Here is a 21,030-nt window from a genome sequence, read left to right as displayed (position 1 = left end):
GCCCCGTACTCTCTGTTCCTGCTATGAATCCTTCTGTTATCGGCCCTGACAGTATTTCACAGCTACATAATGAAGAGAGGAAGATCTTTTTTTTTTTTTCATTACAAATTCAGTATTTTCTGTAGTCTAAAGCTTTCCTTCAGCAATCCCTTCCAGAAGCCACTCACTGGAGGAAGGACACCGACGCAGTTTACACCGTCCCATCAGACCGTGGTTTTCAAAGGCCTACAGCTGATTAGTTGTCATCCGTGGAGTCGGTGCAGAAGGACTGTCTTTACTCGCCGCGTCTTAATTAATCTCTTCCTTCCTGGGAGAGCGATCACTTATCTCATTATTGTGGACGCTTTCCCACACCCCGCTGCGCTGAGATCTAACACTCAGATACCAGTGATACCAACAAAGCTGGGAATCAAGCCTCTAAACTGGGGGGGAATCTCCCGTAGGCCGGGCCACCATGCTGCTAATTTCCACAGGCACTCACTGACCCGGCCACCTCCGCTAATATGAGCCCTTAACCGTTTCCGCTCCTCAAGTGCCACCACCCTTATGTTTGATCTGAAACGGCTGCAAGAAAACTGTGCTGGTATTGCCTGAGGTAATTCAAAGCTAACGCCAGCGTTCAGACACTATAATAGCCATCTCCTCGGGCTCACAGGGGCAGAGAATGTAAATGTTCCTGCGATATTTCACATAGTGTAGCAGGTTTCAGATATATTGGTGTGCATGTACACTTGTTTGCTGTAAAGAAGCTCTTGTGATAGTTATAACTTGTCTAATGGCTGTTTTAAGTCTTTGCTTTGTCGAAAGGCGAATACACAAAAGAGACGAGGGCTGTTTCATCTATCCGTGTTCGGCGGCATTTCGATTTCATTTCCACACACTGCTTTGAGCTCAGAATAATTAGGATTGTGAAATTGTCTGATTTACAGAAGAAGGAGAAGGAATTGGAGCTACGAATCAGTGCAAAACATGAAAAGTGACGGGTTTTGTATGGTTCTGATACAACCGGTGTCATTGGAAACCATGCAAATGCAATATATAAGCTCCAGACGCCTGCATTAGCACACAAAAGCTGTAGAGATTTGGCTACAGATTTGCATCGACTGCCACTGGCTGTCAGTGAAGTGATGAAAAATGACAGCAAAGCGGGGGGGGAGCTGGAAAACTGCTGTGCAAAGGTTTCCATGTGTATCTCAGCCTTTGAAAGAAATTTAAACTACTAGAGGAGGATTTTCTTCTTTTCTTTTTTCAAGCATCAAATATCCTGAGCTGTAAAGTAAACTCCCCCACGGGGGTTTGTAAATCTGAACTAAAAATAAATTTAAGATATTTAAGCACCCCACCTTTCTGAGTTGGAAGAACCCATTTAACTTTACATGCCCCCTTATCTCTAAAGCCTTTAATATGTGTAATAATCTTTATATAGTATTGCGTGTGTGTATTCAACACAGATACTTCAAATCAATGTCTCTGTACGAGTCAGTTAGGAAATACAATCAGGGAACAGTTTTTCACTACCAAACCCAGGTGACATCAGAAAAACATGCATTTCATTGATTATTCCTCCTGCAGGTGATGTAAACTTTAATGAATTATGCCTGACATCATGGACTCATGGATTATTCTGTGTCATTTACCGGAATGTCAATTGTGTAGTGATTGTTTTCCAAGGCCTCCTCTCTTGGCTTTCTTGTGCAAAGTATTGATAGTATTGCTTTGCTGATTAGAAAGGCTAGTTTTGACTCATCCTTAAGACAAGTAAAGCTGGGAAATGTAGATTCACTCGCCGTGTTTTCTCAGGTTTCGCAGTGTCTTTTAAAAAGATAACCTTTACACCATGCTTAGGGGAAGATAAATGTCAAAGGCATCTGTGTATCCCAGGATGCCTTTATAAAGGGCACAGCGTGATGTTATTCACACTGTAGGGTGCAGAAACTCCCCAAAGCAAAACCATCTATACTACACTACTTATTCCACTCGTATATGAAACCGGCTTTTTTCACCCTCCTGTGCGGGATTTTGTAAAGTTTAGTTGACTGTATTTTTTTTTTTTTTAATGCAACAACTCAAAACCAAATTTCACTAGACTCTTTTAACAGACTGTTCTCAATTCTGTTGTTGCTGTAGTTTTTCCATCAATTTCCATCATTTAACCACATAGTCTTTATTCCATTTTTTTTTCTTCTTCACACATTAGGCCTGCTGTGTGTGAAAGCCTGTGTTTTCTCTATTGTCAAATAAATAACCAGTCTGCAGGGAACACAAGGGACAAATGGCTCTATATTTCCTCAAGACATGGGAGAAGACTGGACGCCCCCTTGTGTGATCGGTCTGCCCAGATGGAGGAGTATGTGGTGGAGTAGAGAAAACACTGTCCCTGGTTTTCCTCGTCTGCTTGGTTAAACAGAAACCACCGCTACTGTGTAGAGGCTCTCAAGGGACACAAGCGAGATTGAGATCTCTGGGGGGGACTTCTTCTCTTGGAAACAATCAGTACGTTTACATGACGAAGCGTTATTTCCAAAAACTATTGCATTTCGAAAACTAAATCCGAACACAGATTTTTTTTATCAAGCGCCACTTTTCGGTGTTTGCATGAACATCTTGATACGAATTCGGATCAAGGCAGTGGTACATTGAATGAAGTCATCGTAAAACGCAGGTTATTTGCTCAGTTCTCAGGCTCAGTTTTCTCGTACTTTGTATTGCTCTTATATTTTGTAAGTCGCGTCTGCTAAGAAAATAAATAACAATAATAATAAAAAATAATTGTCCTCATGCAATCATCAGTCCACCTTCACTACACATCTTTCTGGCATCTGACTGCATTACCACTTTGTTTTGCACACATTTGTCTAAAATGTCACTTCATTTTATAGTGGGAAAATAGTTTCATCAAATTATTCAGACGTATTATTTGGTTGTATTATTTAATTGTTTTCATCATCACCACCACCACAACATTAATAACAGTGATAATAATAATAACAACAACAATAGATACTGCTTTTACATTATGTATTATGTTTTTCAACCCAAGTTCAGGGGAAAAGGATGCACATGTAATAGTTTTCCGAAAAGTGTTTGTACAAGCTGTATCTTTTATTAGTTTTCAGGATTTAATCAAAAATTTTAGGTGCTGTTTTCTGAAATATCACTTTCGGAATATTACGATACTTTTCTTAAAAGAGTTACATGACTGTTGATATCAGAATCGTAGTCGAGAGAAGAGTGAAGCTTAATTATCCTCCTCCTCGGCTGTGCCTTACATTGGTCAGAGTTAATTACTGCAGTTAAACCAAAAGATACAATTTACAGATATACTCTCAGGGTAGATACAAATAGCCCTACAGGATTAGTTATTAAAAACAAACATGAGTACAATCATCAGTACAATCATACAATAAATATAGAAGCATTTTGTATATGGTTACATTATTTTGATAATATTAAACAGTCATTACTGCAGTTTCTTTTTAATCACATATTTATGCAATGCGTTCTGTAATCCACAGTGATGAATGATAAGTATGTGAGATAAACCACACAGAGAACTTCCTGTATGTGATGTTAACCTAGGAGGAAATGTTGTAAATGTTTTTAAACGTAACTGTTTTCATTTAAATGTCCTTTTAGTTTTGTAAGACAATATAACATTTTACTGAACATGAAACCAATCTCACGGTCTAGACTAAAAGTCATTCAAAATGGTTTGTTGTGACAGTTTAGTTTTATTCATAGATTAGGATAGTGCTATATATATATATATATATATATATATATATATATATATATATATATATATATATATACATATATAATTTATTTATTTTGTATTATATGTTTGTTACAAAACAAATATCCAAGGTTAGGTGCCTTTGCCTATTTGTTGATACCTCTTTGAATGGTATAACTAGACATTTCTCACTTTTTGAAGGTGCCAGTAATTTATTATCGGAGATGTTCATAAAAGTACAACCTTTCTATCTCACAGTGTAGCTGCTCAGTTTAGGTAATCAATCCTGACTTCATCCATCATGACAGCCTTAATTTCAAATATGAAACACAAGCCTGAAGGACACGGAGAAGAAGCTGAACACATGGATCTATTCCCGGGCTGAGCAAGTAGGACAAAACAGCCTCAACACTTCCCCATAAAGATAATTCGGAACAATAAATAGGCAGTTCACATATCCGTTGGCTGTTCTGTTTTTGAAGCAGGCTGACCTGGTACCATAATGGAGTTGTCTTGTCCCAGAATTCAGACCCACTGGGAGGAGAAATCCCTGTAAAGGATGGGTTCTCAGCTCCAGTCCTCCAGGATGGGCCGTGTTTGTCAATCCATCTGGCTCCTGCCTCTGGAATCTTACAACCCACACTACTTGACATTATAAAACTCTCTCTATTCCTACATATGAGTAATAATGGATTTATGCGCTGCACAAAGCAGTGTAAGTGGGAATAGAGGCTGGTGAGATCACTGACCTGCATTGTAGGAAGTTGTGGGGAAGCTGAAGGAATTTCTAATCAAAGACCTGGACCTCTGATGCCCTGAGGCTCGGAACTCACAGGAGTGTGTGTGTATTGTGACGCCATGCTGGGCGAGTGGCCCGAACTGCCCTGCACCTCCGCCAGTGGAGGAAAACTACTTATTTGTCTGGTTCCCCTCCTGTCTAAAACAGGGAAGCTCTGGTCTTCCTGGTGGTGGAGAGGCAGGAGGAGAGCCTGGGATAGGAGAGTGTGAGAGAGAACAGAGCAAAGAGGAGAATCACGAGAATGAATGTCTTGGAATTCGGATTTCATCAGTGTGTCTCGTTTATATTAGATCTATGTGTAGAGAGAGAACCATGTCGTACGTTTCGTTTTAGGGTTTTGTTTATGGCTTTTGTTTGTCTGTTTTGATTTGAGAGCCGCACACTGTAGTTTAAGTAAATCAACACATTAAACAATACATCGTATTGTTGTTTCCTGACCCAACAGCCTCACCCGCATTCTCCACCATGCGTGGCAGTGGGGGCTCTGTAAAGTGGAGCTACACGTTATGTATTAACTTGTATCACAGATTGCGAATTTGAATTCACACCAATAATGATTGGTGCTGCTCATGTTTTAATTTGAGCAATATCTTCAATTAAACACAGGGCAGAGTCAAGTAGTTTGTGCTTAAAATGCCATCCTACATGGAGAAGAGCTGTGATGGTGTGCAGGGGGTAAACACAAGGTACTGTATGCACTCTGTGTCACCCCAGAGTGGTATAACAATGCAAGAGCTATATCAGGCAGGGCTATTGCATATCAGTGCTTGCGACAGTGGGGAACGGCTGTCTATATTTATATATGTGTGTGTGTATATGTGTATATATCAATATATCTAAATAGTCATATTCGTTTTGTTTTGTTTCTCCCCAAGAACTTGAATTCTGTGACACGCCACAAATGATGTGCCCCAGCTACCAGTCGGAGCTGCGCCCGGCCCCCCAGCACGGCTACCCCATGGGCCTGGGCTCCGACGTGGACACGGAGACGGAGGGAGGACCCTCCCCTGACCACGCCCTGCGGCTCTGGATGCGCGAGATCAAGTCCGAGCACAGCTCCTGTCTGTCCAGCCGGGCCAACTCAGTCTTGTCGCTGACCGACACCGAGCAGGAGAGGAAATCTGATGGGGAAAACGGTAAGGACTCCAGCGACAACAGAGTCACTTTGTTTCTTTCTTTCTTCCCTGGCATTTATCAGTTGAAGCTTCTATATATCAGCGGGTGGTGCTTCACTTTATTTTATATTTATTTAATGTGGTTTTGAAACAGTAACTATTAAAGAATCTGGCTTTAAAGGGAAGAGATGGATTCTGGGGGAGAGGAGTTGGTGGGTGGGGATGAAGGAGGAAGGCTAAGATAGAGGCCTGTGTAAAAGAGACAGTTCAAAGCAGCCTATATTTATTGATATAAAATACATATATAAAATGTATTTCATAAAATTGTCCACCACTGCTATCATAGCACAAAGGAGACATAAAAGGGCAATTTAACTTCAACTTCTAAAAGACAAGAAACTGCATAGGAGGATTGGATGATTTTGATGTTTTTTTTCCCCCGCTTGAAATATGAGGGAGATCCTTTTGGTTTATTCACACCAGCGAGAGAAATCTCCGAAATAAACCCCAGCGTGATTTTTTTTTTTTGGTATACCATCAGAAAGACAGAGATCTTTGAGACAGAAGAAAGGGAATATGTATTATATTCTCGGCCAGCGTCTAATGAGTTTGAGATCATTTAGTAATGAGCAGATAAGCAGAGTGATTCCAGCATTCGGAGAACACGTCGGAGATGAGCGGTCAGCATTAATGTACACGGGAATTTCCCACAGGAAAACAGCAAGAGATGTTTTGCTGAGTTTGGATTTCTAAACCATCTCTTTAAAATGTAGAGAGAGAGAGAGAGAGAGGTAGGAGATATTTTGCTGCTTCAGAAAGAAAGCAGGTGATAAATATAAACAAAGGGTGCTTCCGTTTGATCCACGAGGGCGTTAGTGATGTGAACACCAACAATATGCCTGGTGCCTTCATTCATTGCTGTCAACACAAGCCTGCGTATGGTAGCATAGGAGATAGATTGGGTGTGATATGAAGTTTACTGGCATCCGAGTCTGTTCTAATGAGCTATCTGCTCACTTTTCTCAGTGTTACTCAGCATATGAAATTTAAATAATGGGCAACCGCCAGAGCCAGCCGCCATGATGGCACAGGGCCTGCATAGACACAGAGCAGAGCTCACGACAACAAACGCAGAGATTTCTCGACGATTGCGATTTACCTTATAAACGGGGAAAAGATAAACCGATAAAAGGGACAGCAAGCATGGCTTCAGGCTATGTTAAAGGTATGAGCTGTAATAAAGCTGACAGAAAAGAAAAATAAAATCTCATTTTCACCGTCTCTTCTGACGTTTGGCATTAATAATCCATAGAGAGAAAAAGGGATTCCTTTTCCAAGAGCATTCGTCTCTGTCGGGGAGAGTTAGCGCTCTGTGGAAGAGTGTTAATTTTTGGTCAGTAGTCTTCCATGTTCAGAGAGCAGAGTCCCCACTCCAGATGTTGTGTGCGTGTGCGTGTGTGTGTACCCCCATCTCTTCTCCCTCACATGCAGCCTTATTCCCCCCTCTCCATCTCTGCTTTCCGCTTCTCTCATATGCAGAAGGGTACACTTTTGCATTCGTATCAGAAATGAATGGGGAGATGCATTATTGATACCGTATTCTTTTTCATCAGCACAACAAAGTCTTCAAACTTTTGTGGGCTCCCCTGTCATGAAAGCGATCACTCGCACAGAAATGTCAGAAAAAATCAAAAGCAAACATCCCGGTGAAAATGGAATTATGCATTTTAAGTCGGCCTCTTTGTTTCCCTCCGCCTTCAAAGGACTTCTGCGCACCCCGTTCCGCCGTTCCCCTCACAAGTACCCAGGCCTGCTTCTGTTTTGGTTCTGGTGGCAGCGCACAGCTCAATTGAACAAATCTGTTCTGGAGTCGCGGAGGAAACCACAGAAGGCGATTATATGGGAATACAGGTTAGGCAGCATCTAAAAACCTGCGGAAAACACAGACACGCGACGATCACAGCTGCATCAATCCGCCATTTCGAACCTTGTGTAACGCTGATGTGGATGTGATCTGCAGCTTAAAATAAGTGGCGCAGCGAGGGGAGGTTCATTGGGAGTTTACTTTGCATCCAAACAAAGACTCAGTAACCCTCCCCTCCCCCCTCATGTGCTGTTTGCGATTTCTCTTTTCATGTTCTCCGGATGGCACCCGTAGAGCCGAGTGCGTTGTTAGATCACACTCATGTTCGGAGCAGCAGTAAGGATGAAAACATAAGAGGAAAGTAGAGCTGTCAGCTCGGATTTTAAGCCCAATCGCCCAATTTACATTATCTAATTCGCTTAAGAAGAGGGTGTTTTTTCCTGACTAGCATCCGAAACAATGACAGTATCGTAACCTCTTCAGAAATACAACCAAGGGAGACTGCAGTTAATAAAGCTTGACTGAAGTAAACTATTGGAAAGTTCAGAGGGAAAGAAATGAATATTGTTAATGGGCACATAAAAACACTACTCTCTAATCAATTGGATTAATTTCATCTGTAACTGTGGCTCATAAGCCCTAATTTAAAACCATTAAATACAATAAGGCGCATATTTGTTCTTAAATGATTTAATTATTCAGCTACAAAATTATTTCCATTTATTTTAAAACGTACTCATTGAGATTGTTGCACTAAGCTGACAATTGAGCTTTGTCTCCTTTTAATTACTCCTGTGTGTGTGTGTGTGTGTGTGTGTGTGTGTGTGTGTTGTTTTTGTTGTTGTTGTGCAGATTTCTTTTTGGACAGGCTAGTATTGCTTGTAATTTGCTACAAATGTTTTGATAGTGATAGCTCAGCATGATGTGCCTTGATTACCTTCTTCTCTAACACACATGTTTGTCATGTTTGAAAGAATGTCCAGTGAGCGCAGAAATTGAAAAATCTTCATTTCTTTATCAGCCAGGATTGGGTTTTATTAGTCTGTCATGTGAGATGTGCATATTCTGGGCATAGCATGCGATGGATGCCTGTGATTTCCACATGAAGTCCTCTGCCGTGTGCTTTCTGTAACCCTTTATGTGCTGAACATTGCACACCATGGTAATTCCCAAGTTTGGATGCTTATTCTAATTAGATAGATTGTCAACCTTTTTTTTTTTTTACTTTTTTTAATCTTGTATTAATTTACCCCATTTTTGAGTTATTCACATCCCCCCTATACAGAATACAATGTTTGAACTATACCTAATTAAACATTATGCACTGATGTCCTACTTATTGTTGGTAATCATTTTTTGTCTTTGTAGCTGTGTTTTAATTATCACACTTCTGTTCAAACCATTACGATTTATTTTACATACAATTGTATTTGTTAATTGAAAAAGCCTTACAGGACTAAATGCTAAATGCTTCAGCACACAAACTATAATCAATATATGTACATGTATTAATCAGTATAGGGTGTTGTATCAGTGGTTAAATAATCCAAACACTCCTGTGCTGCAATTTGTATACAATACACAATTAAAAGGAAAGAGGAGTATTTTTATTATGGCGTTGTATGACACTGAAACACCGAGTCTATTTATTTGCAACACAGGTCTAAAAGGCCATCACTGTGCTGTAGAGATTATACTTTGGATTTCAGTCCGAGGAAAAAATAATGATTTAAATTAAATGAAAACATATTCATTGATTGAATATTCAGAATATTAGCTTTTTATTTTAAAGGAGATCAAACATCCAGGAAGAAAAGTCTACATATTTACAAGATATTCTCTACCAAACAAACTCAAAGGCTCTGATATTTGCCTTTTCATACTCAAATATGAAGCTAAAGATAAGCAATGATTGGCCACATTAAAAACTCTTTGGTTTGACCACTTACTATAGAATGAAATGCATTAATATGCTGTGAGGTACTGGGAGTTTAATTCACATCACCTGTAAAAGCCAATCAGGACTTTGGAAATCAAAGGTTTGGCTCATGCCAGGACTATCCACACAGCACTCTCCCTTCTCAGGAAGTTCATATCCTATTGATTTAATACACCAAAATGAAAACAAATGGTCAGGCAGTCCCAAAAGAAAAGTGCTTCAGCCGAGACCAGTCCTGCCATTAATCTTTCGAATCACATCAATTGATAGCCACTTATAACTGGAAAGTGTTTATAGGCTAACCAGATTATGCACTACAGAGTAATGCTTTCTCACCTGAAAGTTTAATAATACCTATAATCAACTTTACAGCTACTCTACACATTTCCATGAATCTAATTTGTGTCTCGGACTGTTTCCATACCTGCATTTAGCGTCTTAAGAACAAACGGGTTTCTAGCAGGGTGTCAAAACGTTGTGTGTTTCTTATTGAAAAGCTACTAATGTAGACCAGTGAATCGAACAGTGCATAAAATATCTGATGAGTATATTTGAGAAATATGTATAGATGTGTGTGTGTGTGTGTCTGTATATATATAAACTGCAGCCATGTTTTCCCTTCCAGTTTATTAGGAAGCAAAAATCTAACCTGTCACTTCGTTGGACAAGAAAAAATTGTTGTCTTTGTCACGTGTTAACGTCAACCGCAAACTGCAAAGGGTCCAACTGTACCCACTGTATTTCCTTGATTGTGCAGATCCAGTGTAACAGTGTGGTGGAAATAAATGGACTGTCTCTTGGAGAGATTATCAGTTGGGCAGAATTTTCCAGTCCGCGCTGTCAGGGTTTATTCTAATCACACACTACATGGAGCCCTCTTCTGGTGCCACAAATGGGGAGCCTTCTCCCAGAGGTCTGTGTGATTGATGTTTGACACTTACGAAGCATTCGCTTGCTTATGCAACCCTGGTTATCTGAGAGTGGAGATGGCTCCCGAAGGGGCTGCGGGACCTTGCTGCACGCAGTGAGAAGAGCTGAAAACTATCACAACTGCTGATAGGCCCCTGTGTGCTGTTACTCAGATGATCCTCTGTAGACTTCCTGCTCCAGATTGAGTCCCTTTGCCCTTTGTGGGGCCGCCACTCCTGGTTGAGCTTATTCATCTCAGTGGAGCTGTGGGCCCTTGGCGTGGCCCTCGCTCCTGATTATTTATTTTGTCTCAGTGCAGCCCTGCTTATCAGGAAAAGAATATCGCTCCCAAACCTGTGAGGTCGCATGTAGGTCATCTGGCTACAGCCAATGTGGAAGTGCAGTTTTGATGAGTGACAGCACCCAGGGGCCTAACAGCTGCTCTGTTATGAGTTCAGCACTCCCCACTGTGCCCAGCAATGTCCCACAGTCCCTTTGGGAGCTATTTTCAACTTGAAAACTCATATACCCTCAAAACACACCAATAACAATAAAAACATGAAAGCCCTGTGTTGATTTTCATACTTATAAGCAATGTGCCGCATATGTATTCCATGCGCAGGAGTCTGAGACTGTTGTCGACACAAAAATGACCTTCTGCAAACCACAGTGTGTCGTATAAAAAAGTAGGATTGCTCGGCAAAGCCCATGCATACGATCAACCTCAACGCATAATGATCTATGTTTGACACCTAGCGGTTCATGTGTTTGAGGGCAAACGTCTGAGCTGAGCACAGGGCTCCACAATACAATGTTCAAAACAGAAATAATGATTGTTTGCCCAGGCTCCTGCAGTGCTAAAACAAACACTCATATCAGTGCTATAGCAGTTTGAATTGTGTCTTTCATTATTTAAACATTATATATTTTCTTCCCAGGGCTCAAAACAGGATTTTAAATTAAGGTGCAGGATTTAATCTCCTCGCTTCTCTTATCTGACTCAAATAAATTATTCTGTACAAAGAGAATCTGATTTGAAACGATCATTTAATTTCTTTAAGCTAATTGTGTAATACAGTTGTGGAAGTTTAATTGCTCCGTCTCATTGATCTCCGTCTGTTGTCAGCCTGTTTCAGTCGCAGATCTTTTCAGGTATTTTGAGCCACTTGTTCCTAAACAACATATTCTCAACAATAGGCTAGTCATTGGAGAATTTGGGTTTATATTTCCACTTCCTGTGTGCATTATTCATTTAAAGAACCCACAATTCTGCCTTTGTTATCCGAGGGGACTTAATTTCCTCTCTTATGAACACTGTAAATGAGTTTTAGGCTTGAAATAGTGATTCAGTGGGTGCTCATCTGTTGTTTTTGTGCTGGTGTGTTTCTGAGCTCATCGAGGGTATTAATAGTTAAAAGTGAGATCCGTTGTGATTCTGTGTCATTGTAAACAGCTGTGAATTGAGTTATCAGACTGTTCCTCAGACACCACTGTTACATTTCTAAGATATCGCACTATCACTATGAATGTCAGATTATGATTATATTTGTATCACTTTTAAATACTTTTAATTGATTGATTGCACCAGTTGTGAAGATGACTTGAACATGGTTGCTCCTCAACTGGAATTTTTTTAGTTTGTATTTTGTGTGTTTTGTTTCTGTCCCAACATACTATCAATATTTAAATAATGTTTGATACATACATGGATGTCAAAGAACATATTTAATGCAATGCTGCAGTTCCACACAGGCTTTTAAACTGCAAATAGACCTTCCCCCCCATTGTGAGAACTCAATTCTTGTCAATCTGTACGTCCTGCTTCGGACGAGGGTAGACAACCAATCTAAGCCTTGCAAAAGTGAAGATTGGTTTTCAGGTGCCCTTGGATTGTACGGCAGAACTATAAACCTCACAGGGCTTTACCTAAATGCATACTCTCTGTTTTCATTTGCACAAAAGCATGGCAGCTCCAAATTGAATAAGCACCAACAAACCAGGGGGGGGAAAAGTGGTTCTTCACAAATCAATACCTTGTTGGTTGTAAACTGCGAAATTGTGACAGATTATGTGTGGTGGTGGTGTGGCTCTGACTTGATCTGAATGTTGTTGTCTCAGTGATATGAGAGCCCAGGAGTAATTTACCTGGCTGTGCATAAACCACACGAACAGACCCCTTGTTTACGTCTTCGGTTGTGAGTATTTGTTCATCTTTAGAATCAGCCGATCTGTTCAGGGTGTCAGTGTTGAATTGAATTCTGGTTTAAAGTGAAGTTTGTGTTTCTGGTTGTCGTTGCTTGTTTTCCATTTGTCTGTATGCCCTTGTTTTAGTCTAATTGCAGTGTATGACCATAATGTCAAGGGAATTGTGATGAATGGGTTAGAAATTCTCCATATTCTGATTCTGGAATAAAGGGCTGGGGTTAAAGCTTCTGAGTTTACACACACATACCCTACAGCTCTTCCTGCCCATCTTGAGTGATGCATTTTAGTGCGCACTCTGAGATGGCCGTGGGAGATTGCAATTAGTCATTAATATTTTAAACTTAGATTTAGTATAGTACAGATCTGCATCCTTTAAAGTCCTCGCTTCCGCGTTAATATTAATTATAAACCCCACGGATCATCTCACCCAATCAGGTTTTAGGCAGAGAGGAAAACATTATTCACCAGTAACTGCCTGGAAAGCCTGGAAATTTTCATTTCAATACATAAAATATATGCAGTATGGTCTTTAAAAAATAATAAAATGCCAGCGATGTTCGTGTATAAATATGGGAAAGTATTGTAACAAATGTTGGCTCTATGAAAATAATATTTCAGCACATTTTTGTATTAATATTGATTAAAACCTGCAGTTTACAGAAATCCAGTGAACTCCCTTTCAATGTGTAATTTCTACCCAAAATAAGAGGAAAAGGGCAGAAAACTCGGATAATGTCTCCAAAAGAGTGAAGCATAAAGGCTGAAGAAAAATAAAACCTTTCTAGACTATAAGGAGTTCTAGATTTGATGATACCTTGCTTAGGCTATTTTGGAAAGATATTTTAAAATACACTTTCTAATTTGTCCGCTGTAAACTATATTTAAAGTGACGCACACTTTTAAAATATCAAAAATGCCTCTTGCAGTGGGCATTAACAACTAGTAATTGACCTTGGTGTTCATAAAGTGCATTCACCCTCGACTCAGGAGACTTCGCATTGTAAGCATTGTCAATAGTAAGCTGTTAATGCTGCCTTCCTCTGACATTAATGTAAACTAATCAATCATGTGAGCAGCCAGAGATCTGAAACAGTCACTTATATGGCAAGTAACAACTGAAAAATGTTTTAACTTCCACATAGACTGACAAGTAGGCCTTACAGCCATTATCTGGCTCAGATGCTTGTTGTGTATCTATAAAATTCTCCACCAGGCAAAAGGCCTTGTAGGACAACAAACTTTACATATTGACAACTTTGTTTACAATCAAAACAGACCTGAGGGCCAAAGTTACAATACTGGATTAATTTTTAAGAAAGAGTAGCTATAAAACCGCTCGGCTCTCTCCTACTCAGTGCTGTTTCCCGTCTCCAAGTTAAATTCAGTGCGTTACACCCAGAGCTTTGTCTAAGTTGTGTTTAGGTCTTGGGCATCATCTAACACATGATCATCTGTGCTTCCAAAGAAAGAAACAGAGTCAATAATGGACTAATATATCATGTTATAGGCACTCATGCTTGTGTGTAGTCAACTTAAGTTTGTGTAGAGTAAGTCGAAATTGACCTACTCTACATATCTCAATAAGTCAGTGCTGTGTTGGAGCAAGCTTCGTTTAATCCAGCGTCTCAAGTTTTTTTGAGCAGGTGTGTCCAACAAGTGAGCTTAATACTTCTCACTCTCCGCTCTTTTGTACTTCTGCGCATCGTGATTTATGTGCGATCGTTCCAGTGAGTCATATCGTTTCACCAAAATATAATAGTTTGGGATGATTGTGTTGAATATCCGTGTTGCGCACATTTGGGGGGCTTTGTATTTATTTTAATGTAATTTATGTGACTCCCAGCCAATGGAAAACGGCTAGTCACACCATGGACCATAAATTATATCGTAAGCTACTGCATCGGTGGCTTTTATCTTTTAGTGTTTGGCTCACATTGTTCAGTGCTGTATGAAACAGGAGAAAATGTTCGAAATACAGGGTCAGAAACAGGTTAATGCATCAACCAAAACTTGAAAAGGTTAATTTCCAAGTATCACGTACGGAGCATCAGACTGGAGGAAGTGCACAGAGATGTTTTGGTTTTCCTGTGACAGTTATAAATGATATTTTGAGAAGTACTCTCTGGAGCTTATTGCTGTTCAATAGAGTTATCATTTTCTGCTGAAACTGCCAGAAAACTGGAGCAAGTACACAATACAGGTCATATTCCCAGCGCTGGAGAGAACAGAGCCACCCCAGGCTTTGAATTTGTCAAAGGCACAAGTTCGCATGAAATTTCTATTCCACCCATTAGATGGTGGGCAGAACTCAGAGGAAACTCTTAAGCCGCTGGTCTCTGTGAGCGCTCAGTGCAAAAGATGTTTTATTACCATTTTGGCACACTCTGCTAGGTGAACTTGAATTGAAAAGAAGTGAAGGCTGAAATTCTCCCTCAACTGGAATGGGTGATTCACTTAAATTGTCAGTGTTTGTTTGTATTTTTGATATTAGTGCTTATGGTTTTGGTAGTAAAGGAGTATTTATTTTTTTCTCCTTCGTGTCTGATGGTTTATTTTATCTTATTATTGATGGTTTATGTATTTGTTCCTTATTTCTCTGTGTATTTTCAATCTGTACAGCACTGTGTGTCTACCCTGCAGGGGGCGCTATACTAAATAAAAATGGATTGAATTGATATTGCCCAAGAAGAAGGGAGAGTGTTTTCAGAGTGCGTTATGGCCCCACAAGCAATTCCCACAGTTCCCAAGGCAATTTCACAACTGTGAAAAAATTATGGAGGTACAGCTTTTTTTAGTTATTTAATTAATTATTTATTACATAGAACGTCTGCACCTTTGCTACCATGTGAACATTTGACGGTTTCATACCTTCTCAGCGCTGCTCCTTTCACGTAATGGTGACAAATAATATATACGCTGCGCAGAACACTTTGAGGCGCGATCTCGTGTGAGATTAAGAATCGCACAATGGGGCCCCTGAGGGCCAGGGAAAGGCAGGCTGGCTTTTAGCTGCTAAAGCATGGGCTATCACTCATTATCGATCAGCTCTGTCTTCAGATGCCAGGGGTGGCGTGCGGGGAGGGCACTCAGTCTCCCTGAGGCGAGGGGGAACACGGGACCACGGCCGGCCTGCCATGCCGTCTCATTAAGGAATACCAAGAGAAAAAAGGGACGTTTGTCACTGGCCTGATTTTAAAAATAAGTTGTTTTCAAAGTGGTGTTTTTAAAGCATGGTTTATAGAGGTGGTAGAGACATGGAGACATGCCACAATAGATATAAACCCTTTTAAATGGGTTTATGAAGTGACCCAAAGGAGGATTTGGAAATTATCGTAATTGAAAATCACATTGTTAATTTGCGCTACAAGAATCAGTCTCAAAACAGTCATTTAAAGATGATTTGATAAGCTGTAGACAATTACGAAGGAAGGTCACACATTTCTTTACACTTGCCTTTCTCACTGTCTTAGAAGAGGTCATAGTTTTATACTGTATATTGAGACTGAGTATAATGAAATGCAAGGAGTTTTTACAGTCATAAACTGACATTTTCCCATCTGCTTTGCTCGTGAAGCATTGAATGTGTAAAAGCAGAGTTAGGCACTTTCTGATCCCTTCATATTGTGACTAATATCAATATACACCAGAATGCTGTTCCCCTGTACCGCCTTAAGGATCTAATGTACGTTAATTAAATTACCCCAAACCCAGAAGGAGCGAATCAATAGTTGACTTGAAACCTTCCTATCATGTAATTGTATAGTAGTCTAACAGAGAGACAGATCTTGATTTAAAATGTATAACAAGGAGGTATTATTTGTTCAGTGTGGTTTCATTTTGATTATTATTTTCTTGCTTGAAAATTGGGAAGAAAGGATAATATGAGACTGGCTGCATGAGATGATTCTATTAATTTTTAATAGTTCCAAGACTGATAGCATCTGATAAATCTGCATCTTTGGATTCATTTCCGTGCTTTAATCTGAAGTGTCAAGGCCTCCTACTCTGCAGACACCAAGCAGAGGTGAGGGGGGGAAGTAGACGAGGTGAAATAGTGGCAGGAAACATTGGAGGAGGGTTGGGGGGGTATTTAGTAATTTTTAAGGAAAAGTGGAGCTGTGGAATATTATTCGCCCTGGGTGAGGGGGTCTTCCAAGAATGAAATACATAATAAATAGGATATATAAACACCTAATTCAGAATACTTGAGTTTGCCTTCATTTGCACATGCTTGCCAATTTCACAAAAAAACTTGTGTGTAAGAAAATCTGGCAGCTGAAGGACAATGGACTCCAGACACAAATGACACGAGACAGGGAATACAGAATAATGTTTTATTTCTATTTGCGATGGACCAATCCCACACAATGGCACAGCTCATGACTGTCAACCTGTCACTCCTTCACATAAACACACAAACATATATTGTACATGAAAGTATACTGTATTGTGACCCCGGTGTATGGGGTTAGAAATGTGACCAAAAGAAATACTAAATTTGGTAACAAACAGAAGAACTTAATGTAATTAATGTAATTAATGCTCTATAGGTATCTTTTTATGTTCTTTTTAATCAATATTCAGGGAGCCCCACACACTAGTTTCAAATTCCTGTAAAATTACAACTCTAAGTGATTTTAAGTGAGATAACGACATGCACACAGATATAACAGACATTTAATCATAACTGAAAACCAATAAAACCTTTTGGACTCCCGTATACAGTTCATGTCTCAGTGAAAGTGCTGATGTTGAAATTCTGTGTTGTATTTGTATCGCTCGCATCATTCGCTCCGCCTCCCAGGCGCTCGCCCGTGTCGTGTGTGTGTGGTGTCACCACCTTCAAGGGGAACGAGTCCAAATACTTCCGGTAAGACGAGATGAAGTTTTTTCCTTTAAATGTCCTGAAAGAACTTAACTACTTCAAAGTAGTAGTCGCGCTTCTCCAAATAGCTGCCAGATCATGTCCTCTGTTCATGTGCAAATAAACCTATTTGTATTTATAGAGGAGTATTAGATTTAACTTGCAATGAAGCTCTTTCAGTTTAGAAATCTAATATTCGGAATTGACACGCCTACTCTGAGGCCAGTAGTGATTCTTTGTTTACTTTGATTCACCCAGGTTTCAATACACTGACCCTCTCTCTCTCTCTCTCTCTCTCACACACACACACACACACACACACGCTTTTAGTATTCAGTCAATAAATGAGCTACGTGACACTCTGAATTGATTGCAACAAAAATCAGTGGTGTGAACATGCAGTTTGAGTAGTAATTGCCATTTTAGCTGTGCCTACAAAGGCATCATAATCAAGACTTGACAAAAGAGCATTATTTAATCTTACAAATGTTCGTCTAATCCTTGTTATTACGCGTGGTGTTATGCATGTTATTATCATAAATATAGTCTATAACAGGTTATAGGCCAGTTTTAAAGTTTTTCTACTTGTTTCCAACTTTCAAGCTTGGTAAAAGATGATCATTTTAAATCATAGCCCTTGGTATTATAAAACGTTTCAACACACACTGGAGATAAATTAGAAATATTCAGAGGATATCCTTTTATCCTCACATAAGTGCTTTAAATAGCAACACAGTGAGCTGTTTTTTTCCATTGTGTTGTCCGATGCTGAAAGTAGACAGGTTGTTAGCTTTACACAAGGTAATGCCCCCTCATGTTTATATTACTCTCTGAAAGCTGCAGAGAGGCTTTTAATATTGTTCTCGCATAAAGAGCAGGGAAAACGAATCGCATTCACGGTGGCCTCCCTGCACCGTCTCTCTGGGTATTTTAGATTTCATTTTTAAAAGTCTCTGTTTGCCAAAGAAACATCTGCTGGTTTTGAAAGCTTTTATTTCTCCAGAGCAGCTAAATTTCTATTGCTGTATCAGTATTATGGATTAGAAGTTGTTAAAAAAGTATTGCTTTCTATTATAAAGCCTATAGATTACCAAATTATAGGTGTTTCAAATTTCAGAATAAATTATTCATTGTATTGTCACTATCCACAGTAGTTTTGCAGCAGAGAAATGCTCATTGTGCTGTTTCTTCTCAATTTTTGTTGGTAGAAATTTAGCTTTTTAGTGTTTTTCAATGAAAAGAACAGTCCTTGTACACAATAGCAATTTTTTATCCCTGAAGAAGCTAGATGACAACAGGGATAGACCTACAGTGTCTTCTGTCTTAAAATTGACAGTTTATTCAATATGTATCTCGTATTTCAACACTACAAAGATGCATAATTGGAAAAAACATGTTTCAATACCGGAACAAAAATCTTACTTGTTTTTGCTGTTGTTGTTTTACATCCTGTCATTCTTAGTCTACAAATATAACAGTTCAACTTCAGAACAATTTTGTACACTGTCAGATGGTCTGTTGTTCATAGACAATGATGTGGACATTTTGCTGGAGATTTGAGCCCAGTAGGAATGCGCCAGAAAATTGCCAGTGTGTTACATCGGATACGCCCAAACAAATTACATCAAATTATTATCATATATGATTGTCAATCAATCACCTAACATTTATCTAGTGCCTCAGATACACAAATAAAACTAAGTATGTGACATGTGAGGTGGTGAAACATTAATAATTTAACCTAAACTGAACACCAAGTCTCCATAGGTATCATCTGTGTAATAAACTCATTTCCTGCTGGTACATTAACTCGTATACTTGTTTGCTGGACCTGAAAATATGCATTGATTGAATGACGCACCAATCGCATCACTGAATCATTAGTATAGCTGTAAATGTAAATACCAACAAAACTGGGATTGACTTTGAACTGGGAAAGAACTCTGTGTTTAAAAACATTACCTTTAATATGACCAGTGATTAACCGCTTTTTCATGTTACAACTGCAGCAAATTATGAACATACACTGCTTACAGCTGGCTATAAAATAGTTTACATTTTACAGATATTTGTTTTAGTTTTTTACATTTTACCCCACGCTGTCCTGCTTCCCGCAGAGTTGTCTTTGACTTCACAGGCCTGTCCACTATCACTTCATTCAGCCGGATGAGAAGGAATAAACAGTCGTGTTTGTTTGTTTGTTTGTTTGTTTCCAAATTACTGTCACTCCTGTGATCTGTCAGCCGGAGAATTTACATCCGTATGAAACAGGTGTGAAATCAAACTCCGGCTTTGTTCACCATAGATTAGAGGCATCTCAATTGAGAAGAGACAACCACTCTGGCACCTGTGCTGTGCTGCATGTGATAAATGTTAAAAGCAGTTTGGATGTTGTGTGTGGAGTCTGTGTCGGCTTCCTCTCTTTCATTTCTGTTGGGTGTCTAAGCCGGTGTGAGACTGCAGCATTCTGGGATTTAGTGTTTTAAACTGGAGGCTGAAATACCTCTAACATTAAAGTGCAATAAACTTTTGGCTTGGGCATATTCCTTCTTTGGAAAAGTTTCTACCAGGGATGTCACAGTACTGACCCAGACCAGTGTGGGACTCAGCCGGTATGATGTACGAAACTGTGCCGCCTGAGACTAGTCTGGGCACAGGCGGAGGTGCAGCTGAGCCCCAGTGGAAACCCCCAGGCACGGCACGGCCACGCTGAGGTGCAGCTGAACGTGGCTAGTGGAAACGGGGTATAAGAAAGATAAATATTTTGTCAGAACATTTGTTTTCCGTACTACACAAACATTTCAGGAAAAAGGACTGAGATGAAAATCTAAACCATATCATGTTCTCACATCAGTTCAATACTTTAATCATTTCAAAGGAGAAGATAGAAAAAAATGGCTGGATGAATTATTCTCCCAAATCAAATTAACATTCACCAAGCAATCAAATACTAATGAAAAAAAAAACACATGCAAAATAACAACAACTCTCCGAAGTCTGTTTGAACCCCATGGAGGTTTTGTATCCGACATACTGGGTGGCCCAGTGTAAGCTGTCTGTGTTGTGTTGTCAGACAACAGACAATTAAGAGTATATCCCCTAAACAAGTTATTATAAAAGCTATTACATGAAACAACTACATTTTACGTTTCCTATGGGGCATGAGAATGTAAAACAAAAGATAATTGTCTTCCATCTCCTAAATTGAAATCCATTGTTACTGCTTGATAAATGCAGTGGAGATCACAGGCTGCCTAATTTCCTGAGCACAATCTTACCCTTAACTCTTTCAACAGGAATGGGTTTGTGTCTTTGTTTTTAAATTTTGTAGTCAACGTTTGTTTTGTTTCTGTGCGTCGCAACTTTGTGAAGACCACGCCCTGATGCCCCGCTGAGTTCCGAATGGACAACACCTTTTATGTTCCAGCCAGAATGACAGTGAAGCCGAGACTTTATCTGAATGAGCCGCACTCCTCTCTGCTCTGTGTTGAACCCCCTGTTGATTGAACACATCGGGTGATTGGGGATGTAAATCAAGACACATCTAATTCCACTACTCTAGGGTTGCCCGACTCTTGGCCTCTGGAGCTCCAGGGGTT

At 39.7% G+C, this 21,030-nt stretch overlaps 1 protein-coding gene across 1 annotated transcript in view; it reads left to right on the top strand.

The window, feature by feature from the left end:
* Positions 1-20,181, top strand: part of LOC136759654 (teneurin-1) — a 32,320-nt gene extending 12,139 nt beyond the window's left edge. Inside the window, exons 2-3 of the mRNA XM_066714619.1 lie at positions 5,411-5,671; positions 20,078-20,181. Of these exons, the coding sequence (XP_066570716.1) occupies positions 5,411-5,671; positions 20,078-20,181 (365 nt within the window). The remainder of the gene's footprint in view (positions 1-5,410; positions 5,672-20,077) is intronic.
* The last annotated feature ends 849 nt before the right edge of the window (positions 20,182-21,030 follow it).

The sequence above is a fragment of the Amia ocellicauda genome, chromosome 10 (assembly GCF_036373705.1).
Source record: "Amia ocellicauda isolate fAmiCal2 chromosome 10, fAmiCal2.hap1, whole genome shotgun sequence".
NCBI lineage: Eukaryota > Metazoa > Chordata > Actinopteri > Amiiformes > Amiidae > Amia > Amia ocellicauda.
Note: the sequence above shows the minus strand (reverse complement) of the source record. Positions and strands in the feature narration are given on the sequence as shown.